At 42.6% G+C, this 27983-nt stretch overlaps 2 protein-coding genes across 2 annotated transcripts in view; both read right to left on the bottom strand.

Moving 5' to 3' along the window:
- Nucleotides 1–27983, bottom strand: part of LOC142398498 (uncharacterized) — a 462406-nt gene that overhangs the window by 45995 nt on the left and 388428 nt on the right. The window lies entirely within an intron of this gene.
- On the bottom strand, nucleotides 3–27678 carry lamc2 (laminin, gamma 2). Its single transcript, XM_075482510.1, has 21 exons — nucleotides 27510–27678; nucleotides 21488–21664; nucleotides 21294–21411; nucleotides 19655–19776; nucleotides 18918–19049; nucleotides 18647–18836; nucleotides 17163–17275; nucleotides 15839–16216; nucleotides 14080–14313; nucleotides 13092–13228; nucleotides 12402–12558; nucleotides 11131–11336; nucleotides 10945–11024; nucleotides 9689–9826; nucleotides 7502–7646; nucleotides 7259–7408; nucleotides 5615–5729; nucleotides 3755–3951; nucleotides 2940–3098; nucleotides 1831–1930; nucleotides 3–896 (listed from the first exon to the last, which is right to left on the bottom strand). The coding sequence occupies exons 1-21, from the start codon at nucleotides 27583–27585 to the stop codon at nucleotides 649–651; spliced, it is 3372 nt and encodes a 1123-aa protein (XP_075338625.1). The 5' UTR covers nucleotides 27586–27678; the 3' UTR covers nucleotides 3–648.

The following is a 27983-nucleotide window of genomic DNA, read 5'->3' as shown; positions in this document are numbered from 1 at the left end:
TTTTATATTAGATTTTTATTCAAAATCAGTCAGGATACAAATAAATATTTCTGCTGGTCAGACTAAACACAACAGAAGAAGAATAAAACAGGTTAATTAAGCTAAAAAATTAAACTGTTCGGTTATAAATACACCAACAACACATTCTCCTCTGCACACGATGAAACAACAACCCTTAATTCATCTTTAATTTATCCCTGAAAACACGAACAGATCCGTCAACATGCAAACAAAAAGTAACTTTTACAATAATTCAGACATGAATGATATTTACAGAACTAGTTTTTAAACCATCTTTCAACTTTGTTTCTGGAATAAAAATGTTTATCCTCATCAGAAAAGCTCTTGAACTGTTAAAAATATCATAAATTGTTCCCTGAAAAACACATTTAACTGATCCGTTTTAAAAAATGTATTTAATTCAGTTTCATGATTTCTGGTAAAAGTTAAACATAGATTTTGAATTATTGTATATTTGTTAGATATTTCAGGATTTAAAAAAAAAAAACAAACAGCCGTTGCGCTCAATAATACAAAAATAAAGATATTTGACTTTTATTTAAACATGAAAGTGACTGACAGGATAATCTGCAGCTGAAAACTGTTTTCTGAGTCTCAGCTGGTTAGAGTCTCAGCAGGTGACCCCCATCAGGCCTCCTCGATGGGCGGGCTGTTGTAGCAGCCCCTGGGGACGGCCACCAGGATGTCCTCCAGGTTAACGATGTCTGCCAGGATGCCATCGATGTCCAGGTTGATCTGGGCCAGCTGGCGCCGCTGGGCGGCCTCCTTGTCTTCCATGTCCTGGAGTCGAGGCCTCAGATTGTCCACCGCGTCTTTCTGAGCGGCCACAGAGTCCTCCAGCTCCTTCAGCTGCGTTTCATCCACTTTGGTTCCGTCTGTGGAGAGCAAGAAAGAGGAGACAAAGCTATTAAAGGAAAGATGTTGAACAATTACTACTACTAATAATAATAATAATAATAATAAATTGAATTTAGAAGGCGCCTTTCTGGACACTCAAGGTCACCGTACAAAAAGTAGATAAAAACACATCAATATCACAAATAGTAAAAAACAAAAACATAACAATATCACAAATAGTAAAAAACAAAAACATAACAATATCACAAATAGACAGAATATGGATTGTTAAGTTGATATTAAACAGAATAAGCAATTTTGAACAGGTGGGTTTTTAGTTGTGATTTGAGTTACTGACACCTAGTGGTTGAGTCGGAGATAGCAGCTATTTCAGACGTAAAAAAAAAAAAAAAAAAAAAAAAAAAAAATCACATGTTGAGGAGAAAACAAACCACTTCAGCCTCAAGTAAAGTAAAAAAAAAAAACAGATCTTTGTTATTTGACACACTGTTAACTTTCATTTTAAACTTTAAAACAACCACTTTTTTTAAAACTATTTTTTGGGGCTTTTTATGCCTTTATTATATTGGACAGTGTAGAGAGACAGGAAGCAGGGGGCAGAAAGAAGGGGGAATAACACGCAGTAAACGGCCGTCCGATGCGGGATTTGAACCGGGGCCAGCTGCACGAGGACTATAGCCTCTTGTACATGGGGCGTCTGCTGTACCCACTACGCCACAGACCGCCCCGAGCCACTTTAAACTGATGATAATCAGGTTAGCTGTACTTTATAATCCAGACATTTGTGACATCTTTTAAGTGTTTTCTCTTCTCATACTGATTAAGATGTGGATGAGTGTGCGGCGCCAGTCAAAAACTCCTGAACGGTTCTCTGGAAAGCTTCAGGTTTCACCAGAAAGAAAAAAAGAAAAGCAGAAGCCTGATTAAATGAAGTTAAAACTCTGAACGTACTCATTTTAGCCAGCAGGTCGTTGATGTCGCGCAGCGTTTTCCCCACGTCCTCTTTGGTCTTCTTGGCATTGTTCAAAGCGTCTGCTGCTGCACTATCCGCCTGGAGAGGAAACATCTTTGTTTGTGTCCATCTTTGTTTGTGAGTGTGACAGTTTGGCTGTGTTCGAAACCGCATACTACATACCACATACTTCCATACTACATACTTCATACTACATACTTCCATACTACATACTACATACCACATACTTCCATACTACATACTTCATACTACATACTTCCATACTACATACTACATACCACATACTTCCATACTACATACTACATACTTCCATACCACATACTTCCATACTACATACTACATACTTCCATACTACATACTTCCATACTACATACTACATACCACATACTTCCATACTACATACTTCATACTACATACTTCCATACTACATACTACATACCACATACTTCATACTACATACTTCCATACTACATACTGATCGATCAGACAGTATGCAGAGCGTTTACCCACAATGCATTTCGCTCCTGCCCGAGCTGAAATCAGCCGGCCTGAAGCCGATTTCTCTTAAGCTCTAAACTCTGTAAACTTTAGCAACATTTGAAACATTTTCAGGCGAGAAAGTAGTCGTTTAGATCCCCAACGTGTTGAAAACCTGACAAAATACCGGCTGTTTACAATTTTGTTCCCACGAATTCGGCGCTACTAAAGCTAGCCGCAGTGAGCAACGCACTTCTGGTTATTTTCACAAAATAAAATACCCGTTGCCTTTTATCATAGGGAAAGCCATTACCATACAATTGGTGCTTTTGTTTTGAAAACAGGAAGTGAACCTACCCTCGTTGTAGCTAGCTTGAAACTGCCGTTTTGACAGGAAATGACGATCGGCGACGTCACGTTACGTTGCATCTTGGGTAGTTTGAGTATGAGTAGTAACCTCATGATGCATACCCAACATTTCGGGGAATCTAGTATGCATCCGGGAACTTCTCGCTTACTCAAACTCGCTTACTAACTCAAAAGTTAGTAGGAGTAGTAGGAGTAGTATGCGGTTTGGAACACAGCCTTTATCTCTTTGAGCACTATTTACCTTCTCAGCATCAGCCTTCGTCAGCCTGGCATCATCCAACGCCAGATTAATTTCTTTGCTTGTGTTTTCTGTGTCTGTCTTCAGGTCCTTCACTTCCCTGTTCAGTCTGGTGGTTTCATTCGCCAAACTGGCAAAAGGCGGCAACGAATCAATTGTGTTCTGAGGTATAAAGACAAAACTCAGTCAGGAAAGAGTCAGAAACCAAGAGACAGATTCTTTCCAGTGCAATACAATCCGTACAGTTCGTACAGAGTCTGGGTCAGCATCATTAACTGTTCATCTTTCGATCGCTGCACTAAATTATACCAACAAACTTTTAGATACAAAGGTCCTTACTTCATTTAACACTATTTAAAGGGGAGAAAATACGGAAAAAAAAAAATCACTTTTCAGTGCTTGAGAGTATATATTTAGTTGCCTGAAGTCACTGAAACTCATCCATAATATTTAGTTTAAGGCGTCGTATATGGGGGACCAATCTGGACTAAATTAGGCCATTATGTCTCAGTTACAGCCCAAAGAAAATGTCAACGTCAGCTGGATTTATGGATGAGTTTCTGAGTACAAATATGTGAAATTATAAGTTTATGAATGCTGCCTTTACTTTTAAACTAATAAAGCATCTGACATAACGCTTTACTTTACTTTTTATTTAAAAAGAAGAAACGGTCGAACAGTGAAGAGTGGCTTTAACAGTTCAACTTAAAGATCTTAAAAAAGCTCATTTTCATAAAAACTTGGTTTGATACAGCTGGTACAGGTAAGTTAAGTCAAACACACGCCGGTTTCTAAGACCACACAATAAATTCTTTTACCCCCAAATCGTTGACCAGGTTGTCCAGCAGGCTGATGGTTTCCAGTGCATTATTGGTCTCTTCCGACACGTCTTCCAGGACAGACTCCGTCTTCGTATTGTCTTTAACAGCCTGCTGGATGATATCGTTGATTCCTGGAAGACGTTTGATGGCCTCATCAGCCAATGCTTTGCTGCTGTTGATTTGCTGGTCAAAGCCTGCAGAGGAGGAAGAATTAAAGGACTTTGTTTGGGTTTCCCCTCTAGTTTAAATCAAAAGTACGGAGCAGATTAGGAACGCGAGCCATGAGACTGGCAGCTGAATAAAATACAGGCCAAATCGGGGATTGTGATTTCTGAGGAGGCTTGGGGAAACATCTGGTCCTTCCAGTGGACAACATCCAGCTCCATGGATTGGATATTATTAGATATTAGACACCGTATTAGGAGAGATATAAAGGTGTATCTATGCCATGTTGGAGGCTGTGTGGCTCGACTGCTGCTAACCACCACCACATATTCTGGGATTGTCCCAAGTTAAGGGCCGTGTATACTCTCGCAGCAGTGTGTCGCAGTGAACTTGTTGCAGGTATGACGCAGTTATTTTTTATTTATGCCCAATTTTGAAGAGCTGTCTGCGCTATGTTAATCCCACGCCACAACGCAAGACGGACAATCACGAACAAGCTAGGATTGTGGGTGAGGTGGGTGGCGTGTTTCTCTTCCGGTTACGGAGGTCATTCAACAACAATGGCGACTGGACGAATGCGCACTTTGATTGAGATGCAGCTGATCGATCTAGAAATAGAAGAAATATTGCTACTACTGGAGTTGGCAGAGAGGCGAAAGAATCGTCACGGTTAGCACGGTTAGCGTCAGCCGGTTAGCAAACCGGAAATACGCATGGTGTAGAGCGGATGTAGAGTTGACCAATCAGAGGCCTCCTTTCTCTCCTCCCTGCGACGATATCTGCGGCACTGTCTGCGGTCAGTTACAATTTTGGGGAGGTGCACCAGAGTGTTTGCAGAAGGGGGGGGGGCATGTCTGCGATAACTGCGACACACGCAGGCGACCTGGTTTCCGACCATAAACAGGCCTTTAAAAGTCTTCTGGAGGGATGTCCAGGCTTCTTTAAGCACAGTCTTTAACACTCAAATACCCCTGAGTTTTGATGTCCTATACCTGGGCCACATTCCTTTTTTGAAGTGTAGGAGAGAGATAAAGCTGCTACGAATACTCTTGGTGGAAAGTAAGAAAACAATTACAAGAAGATGGTTAAGCCCGACTCAGCCTACCTTAGATGACTGGTTTGGAATTACTCTGGAGATATTTAGGATGGAAAAATTGACCTACCAAATAAGACTCCAAAAGGACAAATTTGCAAAGAATAATACGGCGGAATAATTATAAACCTTACAGATACAATAGGGCCCTTGCAGTTTCACTGCTCGGTCCCTAAAAATAAATAAAAAACAGGCCAAACGGTGGGTTCGCTGCACCAGGTTAATGTTAACAACTACAATACAATGTAGATTATGTCCACTTGTCCCTAACCAATCAGAGAATGGTACTCTAGATATACTGCATCTAGAAAAGGGTCACCGTTGGGGTAAATATATCTGAACTAGTTCCTAGTTTCTGTGGATAAACCGAACCTCCTCATTCAGTTTCTGTTGCAGATAAACAGTTAATGGTCATGAGGAGGGATAGAAGTGACTCTTTGGGAGTTTATGGGTGGCCATGACAAGCATGTAGCGCCACCTGCTGGCCACAGATTAAACCCACCAGTTTAATCATCCAGCTGATGGAAACAGATCTAATGAGCGTCTTCTATAAGGAGGCATTTCAGAAACTTTAAAAACTTCACAGCTTGTGTTTCTACCTCTCAGGGAGGCGAGGGTGTCGTCCAAGTCGTCGGTGTTGTTCGTGATCCGCCGTAGGGCGCGCTCAGTTTCGGCTTTGGCAACGTTGACTCTGTCCAGCAGCTCGTCAAATTTCTGCAGACGGAGATCAAAGTGACATCAGCAGCTGGTTTGACCACACATGGATGAACTGACTGTTGCTCCACGTGTTCAGTCTGCAGCTTCTTTGAAAGACATGTCAGTGACTGAAGAATTCAGCCTCTTTTTCCCTTCCTCTCTGCATCCTTAGGCAAGGCATCTTTATTTATATAGCGCATTTCATACCACAGGCAACTCAATGTGCTTTACGTAAAGACAAGGCATTTAAAAGAACATAAAAACAAGCAATTTAAAGAGAATAAAAATTAAAACACAGTTAAAAGCAATCAAAGAAGAAGGGAAAAAGAAAAATATAAACTCAACCATAAGCACACGGAAAGAGAAATGTTTTTAACCTGGATTTAAAGTGCTTACAGTTGGGGCTGATTTCAGTTCTGCTGGTAGTTTGTTCCAGTTGTGAGCAGCATAACAGCTAAAAGCTGCTTCACTGGGTCCAGTTTGAACTCTGGGCTCCACTATCTGACCTGAGTCAGCAGATCTCAGAGCTCTGCTGGGTTTATACTCTGCCAGCATGTCATTCATGTGTTCTGGACCTAAACCATTCTGTGATTTGTAGACGAGCAGCAGAACTTTAAAATCTATTCTGCACCACATGTCTAGAAAAATAATCCCTGCCCTGGACTTATGCTTACTGCTGGCAAAAAGAGTCTCATGGAGGAGTACCAGTAAACCAAAAATCATCAACTGGGTTAAGGAAATATCCACAACTTTACCCATGGAGAAGATAACTTACATTATAAAAGGGAATATATCACTATTTCAAAACATTTGGGCTTTTATAGAATATATGGAGAGTGTAGATTTAAGTAATGTGGGTAACGAAGACGAAGAAGTGTAGTTGTTGGTAGTCCTTTCTGTGATCTATTTTCTTTTGATATTTGATTTTTTTTATTCTGTATGGATTGTACATCAATCTGTATTTTTTAACCATATAGGTACAAAATAAATAATATATAATAATAATATGGGCTTATTCTTGACAAGATAGAGAAACGTTTATTGTTCTGGTTTCTTTTCTTTTTGTTTTTGTTTTTATACTTGTACTAAGTGTTGCTCTATATTATCTCATAAATATCTGACTTGCAAGGAAGGACAATTTGAATGTTGGATAATAACTTTGTCCCTGATGTCTCTTTGGATATGAGAGCGCTCTTATTTCTGAATATATGTGTTTTGGAAACATGTTGAAAACTCAATAAAGATAATGTTGGGAAAAAAAATTCTATTCTGTATCTGAGCGGGAGCCGATGTAAAGACCTGAGAACTGGGTGATGTGATGTGATCTCTTTGTTCTGGTTAAAACTCGGGCTGCAGCGTTCTGAATGAGCTGCAGCTGTTTGAGACTCTTTTGGGGGAGTCCAGTCAGAAGACCGTTAGCATTAGCATGTAGCATGAATCAGTTTCTCCTGATCTGTTTGGGACATGAAACCCTTCATTCTGGATATGTTCTTAAGTTGATAAAAGGCTGATTTGGTGACTGGTTTGGTGTCCTTATAGTTCTCTACCTGCTGGGCTGCTTTGCCTTTAGCCAGCAGGACTTCAGCATCGGCTTGGTCTTTTTGTGCAGCGGCCTGAAGGTCCTCGGCAGCGAAGATCTCCTCCTCCACCGTGTCCTTCAGCCCCTCCAGCCTGGTAACCATGGCGTCCACCTCCTCCTGATCACCGTGAACAGAAAGACGCGTTAGTCTCCAAACTTGTCGACCATCTTCGATGATCAGCACACTTTGACCTCCGACAGCAGCTGTTACCTTCACCGATGGTGGAATATTCAGCTCAATTCTGTCGATGTCTTTTAACATGCCGTCAGCCATTTTGCTCTCCTCTCTGGCGTCGTCGCTCAGAAGGTTCGCCTGCTTCTCCAAACTGTTCACCTGAGCCGAGGTCGAATCGTACCTGGACACACACGGGTCTGTTTTTACTCTCCTGAAAGTGAATCCCAAACTTCTACACCCGCCCAAAATAGAACCGTGGAAACTTCTGTTCATTCTCCTGTTCCTGAGAAACGAGCGCTAAACGTTGCAAAGACAGTCGAAAACAAGGCTAAGCCACCACCCGGTAGTCACAGTACGGGGGGGGAACCATTAATGTGACAGAAGAGACTAAATACCTCGGTGTTATCCTAGATTCCAACCTAGTTAACCCAGCCAGCATGTCCATGTGGGGCCCGTAAGGTCTAAATTCTGGCTGCAGATAAGGGTCCGAAGTGGGTTTGTCCGCAGTTTCCACGGTGGCCCCACCTGTGTTTGCCCATATGGGTTTCAAGTTGCTGTGTGGCTTTAGTTGGACTTTGCATTTAGCCAATTTGAATGTGAACATTGTTTTACTTTGTGTGATGTGTTTATCTGTATTGCCTTTGGAATAATTTAAGGCTTAGGGTAACCCCTAACCTTTCAAGTTGCACATTGAAACCCATATGGACAAACCCACCTGGGACCCTTATCTGCAGCCCAAATTTAAACCTTATGGGCCCCACATGGACATGCTGGCTGGGGAACTTTCGTAAGAAAATGTCAAATAGACTTTTAAACATATCAGAAACTCACTCTCCCGGGAAGCAGCAATAACATTCTATCATGCAATGATTCTATCCCGCTTCATTTACCGTACAACGAGTTGGTTCCAAGCTAGCATAACAACTATTAAACCCCTAAAATCAGTTTACAAGCAAGCAGAGATGGGGACTCAAGTCACTGTGACTTGGACTCAAGTCGCTGTTTTGATGACTTGTGACTTGACTTGACAAAAAATAAAAGACTTGAGATTCGACTCGGACTTGGAAGTTAAAGACTCGGCACTTGACTTGAGACACGATGACTTGAATGACTTGAGTGTTAAGCATCTAGCATAACTTCCAACTTTGTTCGTCATTTGAAGATCCATTCTGACCAGTAAGTGCTTCAAATTAGCTAATATTATCCTGTTAGCCTAGTCGGTAGTTAGCTAACGTTAGCTTGATATGATACGGGGTGGACAGGTTGGACACATTGGCCAATGATGTTTACTGACAGTTACTTATATCTTTGTGTTTTCACTTTATTAAAATCAGATTCTGCAGGTAAAATTGCAATAATAAGGTGACTTGACTTTGAGTTGCCCAAGAAAAAATTACTTGGGACTTACACATGTGTAACTTGGTCCCATCTCTGCAAGCAAGCAATAAAAATACTGGCAAAGAAGCCCAAATCATATCCCATCTGTCCCCTCCTAAAACAGTACGAGCTACCAGACATTAGCCATCTATCAAAGCTATCAAACCTGACCCTCATATTCAAAATACTACACGGAGCTGCACCACCCCCACTCAAGCAGTTCATCCAGCCTGCCTCAGAACGTACAGTAAGAACAACCAGAACAGCTCTTCAGGGAAATTGGACTATCCCAAAAAGAAAAAGCGCTTTTGCACCAAACTGCTTCTCATATAAAGCTATAAAAGAATGGAATGAACTCCCCCAACACATAAAGTCCTGCATAAACATCAAAGGTTTCACCAAACAAATTAAAATGCTCCCACTGATAATTAGTTTTTTTTTTTTTTTTTTTTTTTTTTTTTTTAAATCAGGCTTCTTAAAGAAATAAAATATCTTTTATTTTTTTAAAAGAAAATATTAAATAAAATATGAATCAAAATGTATAATTCGGAAATGAACTAATTCAAATTATTAAAATAGACTCACTAGTAATTAGGTTGTTTTTAAATAAAGAAAGAAAAAAAATGATGATAATTGTACTCCTTACCCCATCCCCCTTTAAGGACTACGGATGGAAAACTCCTGCTAAATCCGATGTAACCATCTTGTTGTTGTTCATGAAATGGCAATGATTTATGGTATTGCATGCTGTCCTTTAAATAAACTCATTCATTCATTCATTGCAACTCATTTATGAGCCTGACGGCGCAGGTCCCAGATTAGCAGTCATTATCCGGAGGTACTCACAGCACTTTCAGGTCTCCGATCAGCTCTTTGACTTTGTTCTCCCGGTTCATCAGGGTCCGGACCAGAGACAGACTATTCACCGAGTCATTCAGAGCCTCGTTGGCCGTCTGCTCCACAGCGTCCGCCTTCTTCTTGTGTCTGAAAGTTGGAGGGAAAGGAGTCAGCAGAGGCAGACTTTACCGGGGCACGTGCCCCTGTAAACATGCCCACATACATCCTTCAGACTACGCTACGACTGATATATGCCAAGGGAGAATAACATAGACCCGATTTTCCCTATTTCAACCACGTAACCTGCTTTAATGCTGCACAGATCTACCAAAGAGTGAAGAGGTTGTATTTGCAGGCTTTGGGTGCGTTTGTGCATGTTCAAAATCAGAGTTGGAAGGTAAGATCCTGTAGCCTGCACGTCTTTTATCAGCGGATAGTAGCCCACATTGTGCCAATCAAAGCGTAGTAGGCTGTATGAACCACTAAGCATTGATGGATTGCTGCCATCGTGGTCATAGACATAAGGAAATGCTCTCAGAGGAGAGTCAGAACAAATAGAACTGAGAATAAAGTTTAGGGAGGTGAGAGATTTGTTTTCTCTCACGCCTACCTACAGGCCGCTGTAATTCTTACACCAAATAAACAGCGTCTGGTTCCACGGCAGATGAAAAACACGAGACAATATCCTGCCTATTAACTAAACTACCTTAGGCATTAATAATGGGTCAAATGTGGGTAGGCTAGTTTAAAAGGCAACTCAATCAGGGGAATAACTTATCAGACCATATCAGGTACTCTTAATTTAAGATTTTGACTTTTTTATTTTGTAATATTCCCTCTTGCAGAAGTATTTATTGACTGTGCTGCAGTAAGATTAAAACATGTTCAGTACCTGGACTGACATATTGTTCATTATTTTGTTGCATACTGTGTTTTTTAGTAATATTTCCTCTTGTAAAAGGCTGACTTGATTATGTTTGATGAGCTACAGAAGGAGGAATTGAAAAGCTAAATGGCTGAATTCAAAAGTGTTTTTATTTGCTAGGATAGCCTACAGCTCTGTTAAACCTGTTGAGGTTTGTGCATATGTGAATAAATGTTCTTATACATCCAGTACAGGCTAATTTTCTGTATACAGTGAGGCAGTGTTGGTGGTGGGGTTCTGGGGGGCCTGGGCCCCTGCACAGCTGTATGCCCAGCAACGCCCCTGAGCAGAGGTGATTATGACGAAGAAGAGTCTGATTTATCAGGAAATCAACACGTACTTGTCAGCCAGACTTTTAGCCGTCTCCACGAGCTCAGACAAGTCGTTTGGACCCGGTGTGACGTCGTTGGGAGAAACATCCTGACAGAAAACATCACAGTCACAGTTAGTCTTAGTGCTCCTCCTCCTCATCATCATCATCATCATCATCTGGTCCTTAGTGTGACGTTCGTGTAACAAGTCTTACAGCTGATTTGAGTTTGGTGTTGGCGTCCTGCAGTTTGCTTCTCATCTCTTCTATCAGCGCCTGGACCTCCTTCGCCCTCGTCTCAGACGCTCGCTGCTGCTGTCGGATGTGGTCAGCTCTGTCGCTGATGTTTTGGATGTCCTGCCCGTCAACCAGCTGACTCCTGCTGATGGATGACAGGCGGTCCTGCACACCCTTCTCCATCTCTGCGGGACACAAATGTGTGACATCAGGGAAAAAGGTTGATTCTCACCTGCAGTTTCTCTCTGAGCTCTGATAACTATTGTCTGAATAATTCAAATAAAAATCACTTAAATGAGCAGATATTCAATGCATTCACCTGCTTTAAAGATCATCAGTCTTAACATCTGATAATCAGTTTTTTCTGCGTTAAAGGGACAGTTCGCCTCTTTTGACATGAAGCTGTATGACATCCCATATCAGCAGCATCATTTATGAACATCTTCTTACCCCCTGCTGCGTCCTGTGAGCAGAGTTCCAGCCTCGTTTTGGTGTTGATGAAGGTAGTCCGGCTAGTTGGCTGGGGTTTAAAAAATAAAGCGTTTTGCTTCTCAGAACAATATGCGTTCAACAGAGTAATACATTTGCATCACAAAATGGTTCTCCAGGAAAAAGTCAGACCTCACAATCTCTTGGCCCTATTTTCTCTCCCTTCGTATCACTGCCTGCTGTGCAGACCGAAGTGCAGAGCGAGCAGTCCCCTGCTTCCGAGCAGCAAACAGCGTAACAGGCGCGGCTGTCGGCAGTGATACGAAGGGAGAGAAAATAGGGCCAAGAGATTGTGAGCTCTGACTTTTTCCTGGAGAACCATTTTGTGATGCAAATGTATTACTCTGTTGAACGCATATTGTTTTGAGAAGCAAAACGCTTTATTTTTTAAACCCCAGCCAACTAGCCGGACTACCTTCATCAACACCAAAACGAGGCTGGAACTCTGCTCACAGGACGCAGCAGGGGGTAAGAAGATGTTCAGAAATGATGTTGCTGATATGGGATGTTACACAGCTTCATGTCTGAAGAGGCGAACTGTCCCTTTAAAGCTTTAAGTTTTCTGTGAGACAACAATCTGTTTTGCAATTCAACCATTTCTTTCTGCAGGTATTCCAAACCGTATCTTATATTCCTCGTATGACGGCTTCTGTTTTTACTGGAAACCCATAAACTGTGTTTCAGTGGAAGTTCGACATCATGTCAGCTTGCAGGAGATGTGTGCAATGAGAGAATGATTGAGTCATGAGGTCTGCTCTGACCTGTGAGCTCGTCTGCACGATCCAGCAGGTCGTTCACCAGCTCCTCAGCGGCTCTCAGGGCGGCCTCCATCGCAGAGCTGTCGGTCGGTTTCAAACCCGAGTCCACGTCCGAGAACCGGGCCTCCAGCTCCTTCAGTTTAGCAACATAATCCTCCATCTGTTGAGGACACATGACATATGTTTGGATTTGAAGCAGCTGCAGTTCGGATGAACACACAGATTATATGAAACACTTTGAATCAACGAGACCTTCAATGATTTGATACTTTAAAGTACTTTTGGAACTACCTTCATGATGCACACATATGTTTCTAATTGTTTGAAATGTACCTCTTACAAAGAATTTAATTATAAATAACATCACAGATCCATGATCACATTACATGTATAATAAGTCACTCAGTTTGGAAAGCTAAAGCATAGACTGTAAATGCAGTTATATTTGGAAAATATCTAAATAAAGTGGTAAAATTAGGATGAAAACCCTGATTTGACAGAAACAGAATCATTCTAGCAATGAGAAAATCACATCTGAACCTATAAACCTTTAATTTCCCAACTTTGAAGACTTATTTTGTTTGATGAACGTCCTGCTTTACATGGAAACATCCATTCAGCAGGAGGCGCTGGACAAACACAGCATCATCAAACTGAAGAATGTGAACCCTAAAGAACAAAGTGACCTTTCACCTTTGCCTTGATGGGGCTGAAACAGGCGGGACAGTTGGATCGATCGCACCTCAGACCCTCGAAGCCCGGTCTGCACCGACAGCGGCCGAAGTCGTCACACTGCTCAGACTCCGAGCTCTGAGCGTTGCAGTTACAAGCTGCTCAGCAAAATATGCGGAAAAAGAGTTAATGACATTTACACAGTGTTGGAGGTGAGCTGGAGATTTTAGGTTTTGCCAAATTTTGTCAAATAATTGAAGATGTTAAGTAAAACCAGAACCTTTATGGAAGCCCATGCACGCAGTTATCATAAAAACCACAACCGTACATAAAAAAGAATAGACTTTAAGAATTTTAGTATCTCAGAATTAATTTTGTATCTAAAACGCGACAAAATATCTCAAATGTTTTTACTGTAAATCTAAAAATATGACTATGAAGTTTGACTTAATGGCTCAAATATATTGACTTATTTGTGACTTAGTATCTAAAAACATATTAGTTTGTAATTAAAATCTTTTTAATATCTTCAAATTTGAATTTGTTTACTTTAAGTATCCCAAATTTTCTGAATTAATGTCGATAAAAAGATGAGGTAGTATCAAAAAGGTATAAATGTGTAACTAAAAGTTTTCATTTAGTGTCTCAGCATCACAGATTTGCTTGATTTAGTATTTCAAAGTTGTGGTTTAGTCTCAAAATGATGACTTAGAAGAACTGAAACCTTTTAAAAAATAGTTTTCATAACCTTTGAATATTGCTAACATCTTTGATCCCTATTTCATACATTGATTCACAAATAGTGACATTTTATGTGTTTATGTGGAGCCGCATGACGTTGAAATAAGCTTCGAGCCCCATGATAGAAAGCTACAGAGGACCCAGCATCGTTGGGTTAGGGTTAAGGAGTGCAGTGATGTCATTGAACAGTCACTGACACTTCTGTATCCGACATTAAAGCAGAAACACGAGTGAAGCGCTGCGGAGAAGAACTGAAAGCTGCTCTCACGTCTGCAGGCGTCGGTGAGTCGCTCGTGGTAGAAACCTCTCACGCAGCCCTCGCAGCTCCGTCCGGCCGTGTTGTTCACACACTTCAGGCATTCGCCGCTGTGGCGGTCACAGCTTCCCGCCACGCTGACGTCAATGTGACCGTTACACCTGCAGGGTTCGCAGGGCCGCCGAAGGCCTGCAGAGCCGGCAGGGTCGCCATGGAAACCCTCCTGACAGACGTCACAGCGAGGACCTGGTGACACACAACACTGTCATGTTGAAGAGGTCCAGAAGGGTTCAAATCAAATCAAATTTATCTGTAGCACAGTTCAAAGTGCTTCACATAAAATAAAAGCATAGCAGCAGGGAGTGGAAGAAGCATTAAAAATACATAAAATAATATAAAGAGAAACAAATAAAATAATTTAAATGATTTAAAACCAGCAACAGTCCAGATAAGTTCAGAGATATCGTGCAGATTTCATGCATAGACACATGAGAACAGAAATGTTTTTAACCTGGATTTAAAAATGTCTCCATTTGGTGAAAGTTTAATCTCCACTGGCAGTTTGTTCCACTTGTTTGCAGCATAACAGCTAAATGCTGCTTCTCCATGTTTAGTCTGGACTCTGGACTGGACCAGCTGACCTGAGTCCTTGGATCTCAGAGCTCTGCTGGCTTTATATTCTCTGAACAGATCACAGATGTAAACCATCAGCAGGCTTTTAAAATCTATTCTGTGACTGACTGGAAGCCAGAGTAAAGATTTTAAAGCTGCTGTGATGTGTTCAGATCTCTTAGTCCGGGTTAAAACTCCAGCAGCAGCGTTCTGGATGAGCTGCAGATGTTTAATGCTCTTTGTGGGAAGTCCAGTTAAAAGAGCGTTACAGTGATGGAGTCTGCTGGAGATGAATGCATGGAGGAGTTAAGGAATAAAATTCCCTCAGATTTGGAGTCAGACGAGCAATTAAAAATTATTGGATTTTTTTTACATTAATTTACTCAAATAGTGGCCTAAAATGAACAGAAACAGACATTTAATTATAATTTCTTGTATAACTATTAATTTCCAACTACATTTGTATTATTGTGACAGCCATATTAAGTATTTTATGTGGTTTTTGAAGCATTTTGGTCATGAGACACCTTTTATTTCTTTATATTTTGCATCCAAGCAGCTTAAGTGATCTTCAGCAACAGTTTCAACACTTTCTAAAGGTCTTTCAACGTTTTTCTTTGGACATTTTCTGCTTTTTACTCATTTTCAGTCCATTTTTCTTTGTTAAGCCACTTAACTCTGAGCTATGAACCATTCAGGCAGGAAAAAGGCTCCTAACTCAAGGGATGAACCAGTGTTGTGTCCACACAGAACAGACCCAAAGTCACCAAATAAAACACAAAAAACACAAAAATAAAACAAAAAAACACAAAATAAAACAGAAAAAACACACAAAAAAAAACACAAAAAAACAGAAAAAACACAAAATAAAAAGAACAAAAAAACAAAATAAAACACAAAAAACACAAAACAAAAAAAACAGAAAAAACTCTAAATAAAACACACAAAAAACTAAATAAAACACAAAAAAAACAAAAAAAAATAAAACAGAGTCCTGATCAATAACAGAACAGATAATTTAGCAAAGAAGCCGTTTTAAACTGGATCTTTAGGCATCACTAATTCTACAGCAATAGCCCCCGGTGACCTCACAAGAGGCCAAAGCCAGTGACCAGATGGTCCTACCATGAATCCAGTGTACAGTCGGTTCTGGACTCACCGGCGGTTCCCGGTGGGCAGGTGTCACAGCGAGGCTCCACAGAACCAGCAGGCAGAGAGCAGGACAGCCCCTCTGGACAGGGACACCTCACACATCGGTCCTGCTGCCGGGGGTCCCTGTAGAACCCGTCTGAGCAGGGTTCATCTGCAGAGAAACAGTCTCCGGTCTGCGGGTCGCAGCCGCCGCCCCTGCAGCTGCAGGCCCGGCAGGCGCTGAAGGCCCCGTCCGCGGGGGCGTCCCGCCTGAAGCCGGCCGAGCAGCGCTCGCAGGACTGGCCCTCGTGCCCCGCCGGACAGCTGCAGGTCTGCACCCAGCGGGCCGGGTCGCCGCCTCCGGGCCGCGCCGAAACCAGCCTCACGTTGTCAAGGTAACCACGTCCTGAAAAGATGGAACAGCAGCAGTTCAGTTAAGACCAGGCTTCAAACTTTCCTTTGTGATAAAGCTTATAGTTAGGGACGGCTCAGGTGAGCCTGAAACATCCCATAGTTAAGCTGCTATAGGCCCAGCCTGCTGGGGGGCCTCATCTGTCACACCTTTCCTCACTTTACTCTCTTTATGTACATGTGACATTATTGTGGTCATTAACTCCTGTTTCCCTGTTCCAACAGGTTTCCTTTGAATGGTGTTACAGTGTTTGTTGTCCCCTCTTTTCTGTCCTCTCAAACCCCAGCTGGTTCTGGTTCTGATGGCCACCCTTCCTGGTTCTGGTTCTGATGGCCACCCTTCCTGGTCCTGGTTCTGATGGCCACCCTTCCTGAGTCTGGTTCTGGTTCTGATGGCCACCCTTCCTGGTTCTGGTCCTGGTTCTGATGGCCACCCTTCCTGGTTCTGGTTCTGATGGCCACCCTTCCTGAGTCTGGTTCTGATGGCCACCCTTCCTGGTTCTGGTCACTCAGGACGGGAGATTGGACTGAAGACAAGTTTCAGCTCAATCTGTTGGTTTCCTTAGCTGGGAAACTGTTTTTGAATTGGCTCTATATGAATGAATTGGATTATTTTATAAATAATTATGATTACAATTAATTGAATTCCAATTGGCTTGAATTGGACTTTATTATTTAAGTGCCTTGAGATGACATTTGTTGTATTTGAATCGAATTGAATGAGAGCTCAAAATGAAACCAAATCATCATCTTTTGTTTTAAATGTTCCATGAATGTCCGGACGGGTGTCATTTGTGATGATCCAGATTAAACCCCGAAGTTCTGGCTGTAGCTGAAGTTCAGAAGACAAATCTGACGTAAATCTAATTTAATTTAGAGGAACAAGAAGAGCTTTCTGAAGCAGGGAAACAGAAGGCCTGAGGCCGGGAGACGGAGCTCACCTTTTTCTCCGAATGTGGCTCGGATCTTGATGGCGGTGAGGTTCTGGAGAAGCGTCTGGAACTGGAAGGAGGAGAGCTGAGGCCTCCACCTGCTGCCGGGCTGCTCGTCCAGCCTGTTCGGAGGACAGAAGACCTTATTTCACAGCCTGGATGGATGCTGCTGTCGCATCAGCCCAAGTTAAAGGGACAGTTCGCCTCTTTTGGCATGAAGCTGTATGACATCCCATTTCAGTGCAATCTGTTGGTTTCCTTAGCTAGGAAATAGTTTTTGAATTGGCTCTATATGAATGAATTGGATTATTTTATGAATAATTATGATTACAATGAATTGAATTCCAACTGGCTTGAATTGGACTGTATTATCTAAGTGCCTTGAGATGACATTTGTTGTATTTGGCGCTAATTAAATAAAAATGAATTTAATTCAATCAGCAACATCATTTATGAACATCTTCTTACATCACAAAATGGTTCTCCATGAAAAAGTGCGACCTCACAATCTCTTGGCCCTATTTTCTGTTTCATGGTCTTTACTGCTCGGTCTGCACGCAGTGATACGAAATTCAACAGGTTTTCCTTTTTGTGACAACCAGAAAAATAATAATTTATTTCGCTGTATTTGTTGAGAATCTCAGAATTAATTAGATTTCTGGGCAGTTTTTCTCTTAATTTACACTCAGCTTTGATCACATACGTCTACTTTTGTTTTATAAAGCTTCTTTTTTATTATTTTAATTTAAATTTAATTTGTATTTTAAAGGTGACATATTCTGCCTTTTTTTTCCCATCAATTTAACTCCATTTTCTGAGCTCTTATTGAGACGTTTGAGACAGACTTTGGTCCAAATATCTGTTGGTTTAATGGGATAGTTTTTATTAGTTGGCCCTATTTTCTCTCCCTTTGTATCACTGCCTGCTGCCGCCTGCTGACAGCCGCGCCTGTTACGGTGTTTGCTGCTCGGTCTGCACAGCAGGCAGTGATACGAAGGGAGAGAAAATAGGGCCAAGAGATTGTGAGGTCTGACTTTTTCCTGGAGAACCATTTTGTGATGCAAATGTATTACTCTGTTGAACGCATATTGTTCTGAGAAGCAAAACGCTTTATTTTTTAAACCCCAGCCAACTAGCCGGACTACCTTCATCAACACCAAAACGAGGCTGGAACTCTGCTCACAGGACGCAGCAGGGGGTAAGAAGATGTTCATAAATGATGTTGCTGATATGGGATGTTACACAGCTTCATGTCAGAAGAGGCGAACTAGCCCTTTACACCAGTTCTATGTAAAGATGATCCGAAATGGTGAAAAGTTCAACAAAGAAGGCGTTAAAGCTGCTTCAAAGCCTGAAACACCAAACAAAGCTGGGCTGCGGCTCAAGGTAAACACGGTTTTTAAGGCCCGACTCGGACAGAATCAGACTTTATCTGATCTGTGAGGGGTTCATCAGAGTGATGTCACAGAAACGTGTGGACACGGGGTTCTGACCTGAAGCTGTAGCTGATCTTCTGTGCACAGGGAACGATGGATCGCAGGTCGCCCAGCGAGGCGGCGACTCTCAGACCGGCGCCCTCCAGGATCACGTCGTTGGTGGACGGGTGACGGACGCCTCGGTCCAGACGCAAAGAGAAAGAGAAGTTCTGACCGTAGCTCAGCAGCTGGTTCCCCAGGTAAGGATCTGCGGGACAGGAGATGAAACACTCGGTCAACGGAAAGGAGAGCTTCCTGATCCGTCAGGAGGAGGCGGGGCTTGTCTCACCTGGTGCGGACAGGTACATGGGCAGACTGTCTTTGGAGATCACTTCCAGGTCCTGGTGTTTTGGTGACCAGCGGAAGTGAGCGTCCTCAGGAGCAACGCCCTGCGCCGTCGCCGCCTTCCAGCCCTCCTTACCTGAAACACAACAGCATCGTTTACGTTTAGGATCTGGTCTTTAGGGGGGCCCAGCCCCCAGTGCTCACAGAGGCACATTATTTCTCACTAATTGAGGCGAACTAGTACATTTATAAATTTTGGAGCCGTATCAGTTTTGCTTTGAGTAGTGTTTTCCCCTACAACATTCAATTTTGACCTCTTCATTTCTAAAGACTGTGGCTATGACAGGGCTAACAGAGAGCCTGAGACAAATATTGAAAATAACTCAACATTTATTTTGGGAGTAAAGAGTTAAAACAAAAACAAATGCTAGAAAATAAATAAAATGGTCACTAAAATAATGCATTCTTGAGCAAAAGAAAATAAAACCCACACTTTGTAATCACCCAAGGCTAATAATATCAAGAATGCCTTTTGAAAATAAATAAATAAAACACACAAAAATAAATAAATTAAATAAATAAATAAGTCTCTTTTTTGTGGATTAAGAAAAAATAAAAAATGTGCTGAGCCAGGGGGTGCCGAGCTATCTCACGGTGGTGCCTTGGCACCACTAAAAATACCCTAGCCTCGCCCCTGAAGCTAACCCACCTGGGATCAGCACCAGAAAGCAGAAAGCTCACCTGTGATGAAGGAGGAGGTGATGTTGTGCACGGAGTACCCAGGCTGGGCCGAACACCGACTGCTGTGTCCATAACAGAAACAGGGCAGACTCAAACTCCCAGAATCCTCTCTGGACTGACGTCTGAAATGCAGGAAAACAGGAAGTTGGAGCTCAAGCTGCAGAGGAATCAGAACCTCAATATCATGGCGAGGGCTCAGTTTCTAATCATGAATTTCAGACGATGTTTAAGCTCTCAGAGGAGTTGGAGAGCTGGAACTCTGACGGTGCGTTCAGACCGAACGCGGTGCGAATTTTCGCGTCGCGTTACTCGCGCAAGTTTTGCCGCGGGTGTACTTGAATTTACTCGCGTTATTCACGCGAAAAGGGGCTATTTGGCGCCATTCCCTCCATTTCATTCTCTCATCAACCATGGCTGATATAAGGCCGGCGCACACCTTTACGATGTCATCGTTGCATCGTTTGTCGGGTGATCGGCGTAACAATTCGAACCATATTTGACACGCTCGCACGTCCACCGCACACACTTGCGAACCTACGAGTTTTTTGACCGAATGTTATCACATGACCGAAATAGGAAGCCACAAATCACGTGACTTTCAAACTGGAGGCAGCCATGTTTGTGTCGTAGTCGTCCAGCGTGACTAAGTGCGCTATTCCCATTGGCTGTTTAAATAATCCTGCGCGATGACATCGGGACAGAGACCGCACACACATACGATTGTGTTCGGCACAAGGAAAATCCGTACGGAAATATCAAACATGTTTGATTTAATCCGATGAAACAATAAACGACAAAATCGTCTGTCGGCTGCTACCGCACACCTTTACGATTCCCATGCGAAGTCATCGGGCCGACAAAATCGTACATGAATCGTAAAGGTGTGCGCCGGCCTATAGGTACCATCGCGTCCTTGTACCTGCTGTGGCAGTCCGAGATTCGTCTGAAACGCACACGCCGTCGTGTCTGGGTCAGTGACATCATCCGGAGGCGCACTCAGCTCGGAGAATTTCACCGCCTTCTCCAGGAGTTGCGTCTGGATTGACGGCCGCCTCCAGCGGTATTTCAGGCTCACCAGGCCCAGTTGGATGACCTGCTCGGGAGGATCGGTGCCGTAATCTCTCGGCAGGACACCAACCACAGGCGCTCCATTTCAGCTGCGGAGCGCCTGTCCATCTGTCTCCGGTGAGTGGCAGATAAACCAATTAAAAAGATCCCGGGACGCATGACGTCACTGTCGTCCAGAATCTCACCGCTGATAGGCTGTCGTGACGCGAATATTTCGCCAAAGTTGGATTTTCTGAACTTGCGCGAATTCGCGTCTTTGCATTGACTTTGTATGTAATCACGTCGCGCGAAAAATTTGTGCCGCGTCCGGTCTGAACGCACCGTTAGAGGTGAGAAACTGAAGCGGCAGAAACATGTGACAGAAAGACACTAAAGGTCCGGCTGAGGCTGCAGCACAGACTGGCCTTCAGGCCTCAGAAAGAAACTTCAGTCTGAGCTGAAACATCAGCGCGATCCAAGAAGAAGAAGTCCAGCCATCCCTGTTCAGGCTCTGAGGATTGAGATTAACTTGACACTGTTGGGAGCTCTAATCCCCGTTTGAATGGCTCCGGGGGGGGATGTCCCTCCTCACCTCTGGGGGCAGCCGTTCGGCCCGATCGGGCCGTTGGGGCAGACATCGCATTTCTCTCCGGTGACGCCTTCTGTACAGCTGCAGCGCCCCCTGCTGTCACATCCGGGACCGACAGAACCTGGAAGAAACAGAACGCGTTCAGACTGGATTCAGACCGGATTCTGCAGACATGACGGCGTCAGGTGTGTCCTCACCTGTGGAGTTGCAGTGGCAGGGCGTGCAGCTCTGCCCCGCTTCCTGCAGGTAGAAGCCGGGTTTGCAGCGCTCGCAGTGGCGACCTTCGGTGTTTCCCTGACAGCTGAGGCAGCGCAGACCCCAAACATCCCGCAGGCAGTACCGAGCTCTGCCGTTACAATCACAGCGCAGGCTTGCTGCAGGAGGAAACAGGAGTGAACAGGAGGCTCAAAAATTCTCTCTCTGGTTCATCTCATTCAGTGGGGTCACATGGCACTGAAAGGATCGGATTATTGGCTAAATTACAATCAGACTGAGTTATTAAGTGCATGTAGACACCTTAATCTGACTAAGAACTGGATCGGATGGGATTCAGACCCCGAGATAACTGGGTTGAAAGTCACTAAACCTGCTTGTAGACGCTGAAGCACGTGGTGAATCAGACTTTGCGTTCTGCGCGTGCTCCAGATGTTTTCCCGGGGTCGTGACCCGGAAGTCAAAGGAGACGATATTCCTGTTGTTGTCGCCGTCAGAAAGAAACAAACAACGCAATGGAGAATGCTCCGTTGGGCATCGAGTTTGTGCAACAAGCAGCTCATCACAGAGCAAATGTAGAGGGACGTAGCTTCATCTGGCTCTGCGTTCTCCATCTTTCTCCAATGCCTGAGTTTGTTGTTGTTGTTGGTGGTGAAGAGGTCAACAGGAAGTGGCTCTATTAGCAACAGCTGGAATGGGTACAGCGCCACCTATCATACCGGGGTATGACACGCTTTGTGCCTCTGATCCCATTCATTCACCGCCAGATATCCAAGGAGAATTATCCTTTAATAACTCAGTCTGATTGTAACTTAGCCAATAATCCGATCCTCTCAGAGCCATGTGACCCCACTGAGTGAGTGACTTTAATCTTTTCGTTACTTGTGATTTTATATGAACACATGAAACACTTTCTTCTACGTAAAGACTGGCTCACATCTCTCTTATCGTCAACACACCCCTCCTCTAACACTTTGACTTGTTTGTTTAATGATTACCTGAAATGGCACCTCAACCAAGCAGCTGCAGCATTATCACAGTTTACACAGCACGAAACGCCTTGTTTTGTGGTTTGTTCATAAATCTCAGTTGCTGCTGCACCTCCCAACCTGAAGCCTGCAGACCGGCCTCGTCTGAGGAACCAGAGCAGTCTGTCTGCTGTCTGTCTGCAGTCCAGCAGTCGTTCAGCAGGCTGCTGCCTGTTCCTGCTGTTGGCTCATTTCATGAGCAGACACGGACCCATAAATAGTCGTTAGTGGTAAGACAGAGCAACGATTAGACGGAAAACTTATCTACAAATCAGCGTCTGTGGTGCAGAGGCGGGCCGACAGAAGTAAAACTGTGACCTTCCCTCATAAACTCTTGGGTTTTAACTGAAGCTTGATTAATTTCTTCATATCAGATTGTGCTAAAAGCTTCAGGAAGGGTCCAGACGGAGAGAAACTTTAACTCAGGAGCTGATTTTTACCCAGTGATACAGTTTACAAGCTGGACAAGTTTGAATATTAAATAACATTAAATAATATAGTAATACATTTATAAGCATGAAATTAATCCAAAAGCACAGAAGTACCAAACCACGAGTTTAACTCTATCCTATAAAACTAAATATATTCATAGCTTACTCCCAACATTAGCTGCTCCATATATAGCAACATGTTCTGTTTCATGTTTTATCAGAACTACAGAAGAACTTCTGGAAAAAGATTTAAAAAAAAAAAAAACACTTGGTCAACTTGAACAGCTGTCAGGGGCAAGTAGGCAAAATCTCATGAAATCTCGCCACATTTTCTCTGAACAGAGTATTCGTCCTTCTGAGCTCATCGGATGAATCGAACTATTTCGAAGAACTTGAACCAAGACAAGAACTCGCCACCACTGTGAGTTGTACTCGGTTGGATTAGCAAACGTTGACTTTAGGAGGCTCATCATGGGAAATCGTAACAGGTCAATATTGTAATAATAATATTCTATTCAAGAGCAAATCAGCTCTTTATAGAAAATAAGCACAAGAAATATTTTACTAAATTAAAGGTCTTATTTTCACTTTTTACTTTGTCTGCTGCGAGTTAAACTCTGGATGTTCAGATTATTTCAGTAAACAAATAGATGGAAACTGCAGATTTAACTCAGTTTTATTCTTCTCGTGGGATTTTACTGAGAACAACAAAGAATCGGCCTCATCCTTTACAGATCTCGTTTTTTGTCTTCAACATCACCAACAGTGGATTCTTACTCCTCAGATTTAAGTGTTTAAGGTGCGTCTGTCTGAGACTCACCTGTGAACCTCTGAATCAGCAGCTTGTTCTCTGCAGTTCAGAGTACACGAGCGGTTATTTTATCTGACTCACTGTGTGATAACAGTTAATGTTCACCTGGGCGCCAGCGGTGAACCCGGGTGTTTAGTTTTCCACGGGACAGCTCCCGACATGTGCATCTCAGCAGCCTGTACAACCGCTCTGAACAGATTCACTGTTTCATAACTGAACTATGAAGTTGTTTTATTCCTGCCAGAGGGAAGAAAGAACAACTGACACACCCAGAATGTGTTATTCAGTCATACAGGGACAGTTACTGTGTGGAATATTGATACCAAGCTTTAAACAGAGCGTTTGACCTTCTACATGTTTAGATTTTATGGGCTGTGTCTGTAACCACGTTTTCTGCTGCTGTAAAACTGACAAGAGACGATAGAACATTTTCATTTCTTTCCTGTTTATTTTGATCATTTGACACCCAGAATCAGAGGATTTCTTTCTCTGCGGCATTGAAATGAGCTCAACAGTAAAGAGTAACATATCACAGCTGCTTTTATCATCTGCGCAGTGAAAAGTAACCTCAGTGTTCCTCTCTAATTCCAAACATCTAATGTTTCAGAACATGTCTCCAGAGATAATTCATCATCCAGTTCAGATTATACACGATGAGTTCTTTAATTAACATCAACATGAAAGTTTTAAAACATGTCTTATATTAATAAATCTTTTATTTTGTCGTCATGAGTTTGTGTAACTGAATTCCTGCAGTGACTCACTGACACCGTTTATTTTCCTCTTTCAGTCTGGAATTCTTCTCTTCGACATATCTGCAGCCAGTAATAACTTCTGGCCCTGAGGGGGAGGCAACTCCCCTCAGCAGCTCAGGTAAGGGGGAGGCCAGGGCAGCCTCACCCATGGGTGTTTCCTTTTCTCCAGTCGATAGACAGTTAATTTCAACCATGGGAGGATCATTTATGTCAGTTTAAAAACAATCAAAAATAAAGCGATCTGGTTTAGACTTTGGAATTTTTTTAAATCTGGATTTCAATGCGCTTTAATTCTTTGAGTTTGTGTTTTTTATGTATATGTAATATATGGATTAGAATTGTCATATTTTGGTGAACAAGATGGAAAAATGAGCAAGGACTTTGAGTCGATCAATGAGAAAAGCTGAGCTGCAGTAAAAATTGAAACCTCAAAGAATGTCAAAAACAAACCTCCCAGGTTTGAAAGTTTTGCTGTATGCTACACTTATTATCATTATGTGATAGTCCGCATGATTGTACAAGAAGTGGGAAAAGTTCACTCAGAGAAATACATTTAAAATTGATTTTAAATGAGAATCCATCCAGATTATTAAGAATTCTGCAAAATATGTGGAAAAAAGATTTTCTGGTCATTTCTTGGTCCAGATCAAAATTCCTGCTTGATTCTTGCAGACATTCTTGCAATATGGATAAAACATACAATACAATAATAACTGTAACTTCAAATGAGTAAATTTATGTTTCTTTAAATTTCATCAGTTAACATTTCTGTAGTTCTACCACTGTTTAGTTTTTATTCCCAATTCAATAAAAAGACAAGTAATAAAACTGCTAGTATGAACATTTTATTTCTCTGCTGGTTAATGATGCAGATGTTTGAAAACTCTTAAGTCGATCTGTAGAGATGAGTCATGAAATCATAGGTTTCAGACTAAAAACGCACCTTTCAATATCTCATGTCTGTAATGGTACATTTCTAATGATGTATGAGAGGAACAGGAAAAAAGTTGCATTCAGCTCTTTATTCAGGCTTTTTCCCACATTACCATTTTTGTCCCACAGCTAATTGAACACATTAAAGGCGGGGTAAGGGATCTTTTTCTGGAGCATTTTTTTACATATTGCTTGAAATACTCTTCACACCCCCATTGCAACCAATTAATTAAAAGTTTTGACACAAATATGAAAAGTTTTAGTGGCCTCTAGAACGTACAATCTAGGAAAAACAGTATCCAATCATACTGAACGGACCGTTCAGTATGATTGGATTCTGATGCGTCTATCAAACTGCAATCTGCTCCCCCCCCCGTGTGCGCTACCCTGCTCCGTGAACGGATTACGCGTCCAGAAGCTTAGCAGGAAGCTAAACTAGAGCCAGCTTGGCTAGCACCTAGCATTATTAAACGTATAGTTATCATATACTAAATACTAAATACGGCAACGATCGATGCTTGCTGTCAGAACAGCGCTCGTGCACCTTCGTGCTTGTGCGCGTTCATGTACTCTAGAGGCGTGGCTTCGGGGGGAAAGTGAAGAAAAGGGTTGGGACTTTTTACCTGTGTATTTCCAAAGTGCAGCTTCGCTGGACTCAAAATCCAGGATCTCCTACCCTACCTTTAACTTAATTTCCATCTATTTAGATTTACAAAGTTTGAAACGAAGCATCCATAAATATGTCATGAGCATTTTTAACTTATTTTTCAGGACATTATTGTAAGAAAATTCTGATTTCATCTTAATTTGGAGCAAGTTGAATCTCTCTCTGGCCAGTGGAGGTGATGCGTGACCCTGTCTTGCTTTAAATTGTTCCCCATGGATATTCTTTTAAGGAATCATACTGAGGACAAAGACCAGTGTCCCATCACTTCTACTGTCTTGCCTTAAGACTTTTCTCTCCAGTAAACACCATCTCCTTGTGTCTGATCATCTGCTCCAGCCATTCCCATCAGATGAACCTACAGTTTCAGCCCGAATCGCAGCTCATCTCTCAAAGATATCCACATAGCTGAGAGAATTCCACCTTCGGCTAAACCTGTACATCTGAGCCACTCACTCTGTCCAACACAATTTCATAAGGACTGATTCTTCAACCTTTTGTCCAACAAAGGTTACAAGAATGCTGGCTGTCAAGACCAGTTCTTCTCTGCCCATAGTCTGTTAACTCTTGGTCGTGTGGCGTTGCACTCAGCATCAGAAACATCAGGCTGAACCCGAGTCTGCCGTCAGACCATCAGTATCTCTCAGCTCTGTCACCGCACTGATCTTTCAGCAGGTCTCCCAACATGTACAGTGGAACCCCGACAAATGGTCCAGAACGCCGGGTGTTCCGTCAACCAAAAAGGTCACGTGTCATCCACTACTCATTGACCTCCTCTGGCTACCCGAGACTGCTGGAGTCAAATTAAAGTCTAATGTTTTGCCATCTGCAGACACAAGTCCGTCTCAGTCCAGACTGTTCTCACTTGTGCTGTCACATCTCTTTACAGCGACTCTCATCACACCTCTAACACATCTAACATTTAATTCCTTTGTACTTCTTCTTTACTCCGTCCTTGAAATAGATTGAATGCATAACATTTATTCAACCGTTTCTGACAGCACTGGACCTTGAATGCTGTGAGTCTCTTTGGATAAAAGCATACTCTAAACTACTAAATGTGAATTAAATGTATTATAAGTAACATCCTGGCAAACCAAAACAAATCATCGGAAACCCTTAATTAACATCATAATTAATAACTGCAGGTATAAATATTAAAGTTCGGTGAAAATCTCTTCAGCAACGATCAGAGAATAAACGATATTCAGCCGTGAGTCTTAGAACGATGTTCGGTGTCTTTACTTAAAACCAATAACTCTTTCTTTAACTGAAATAGATCATTTATCTGGAAACACAGTGTGTTTACTGTCTGTTCACATTCCAGCGGCTGTAAAAGTGTTCGCAGAAGTAAAAGCTAAGAAGAAGAAGTTCAGACACTTACGGTAGGAGGTGTAGGTCGCCTGGGCGGCACAAACCAAAGCCAGAAGTCCACAGAGACAAATCCACACGCTCTTCATGTTTGAGTCCTAAGATCAGCTCTTCCTCAAACCGCCAGCTTTTAACTCCTCTGCCGCTGCAGGTCTGTGCACGCTGCATGCTGGCCTCTTACTCACAGTGATTCACACACACCCCAGAACACACAGACATGTACACACAGTCAGAGGATATGACGCCTGCTGTGTGTCAGCCGTTGTGTGCCGGGACACTTCGGGTGTTGTTCTGGATCTGTGGCTCTTTCCATCACATTTCCATTTTTGCAACACAGAGTCGTTTCACAGCACAGAGAATTAAATATGTTTAAATATCTCCATGTGAATACTCGCACTGTTCCAGAGAAAATGGAAAACATGACAAGTCAGATACCTGTGAACACGACTGTGCAAAGGAGCACGACACAATAAAGTATCCGTTACCA

Source organism: Odontesthes bonariensis, chromosome 14 (genome assembly GCF_027942865.1).
Source record: "Odontesthes bonariensis isolate fOdoBon6 chromosome 14, fOdoBon6.hap1, whole genome shotgun sequence".
Lineage (NCBI taxonomy): Eukaryota > Metazoa > Chordata > Actinopteri > Atheriniformes > Atherinopsidae > Odontesthes > Odontesthes bonariensis.
The sequence above is the reverse complement of the archived record's forward strand: the minus strand, read 5'-3'. Positions and strand labels throughout refer to the sequence as shown.

Coding starts and splice junctions, on each gene's coding strand:
- lamc2 (XM_075482510.1), bottom strand. CDS start 27,585: ATGAAGAGCGTGTGGATTTGTCTCTGTGGACTTCTGGCTTTGGTTTGT. Junction 17,276..18,646: donor AAGATCAGCTACAGCTTCAG/GTCAGAACCCCG, acceptor TCCTCCGAACAG/GCTGGACGAGCAGCCCGGCA. Junction 14,314..15,838: donor CTGCCCACCGGGAACCGCCG/GTGAGTCCAGAA, acceptor GTGTGTCACCAG/GTCCTCGCTGTGACGTCTGT.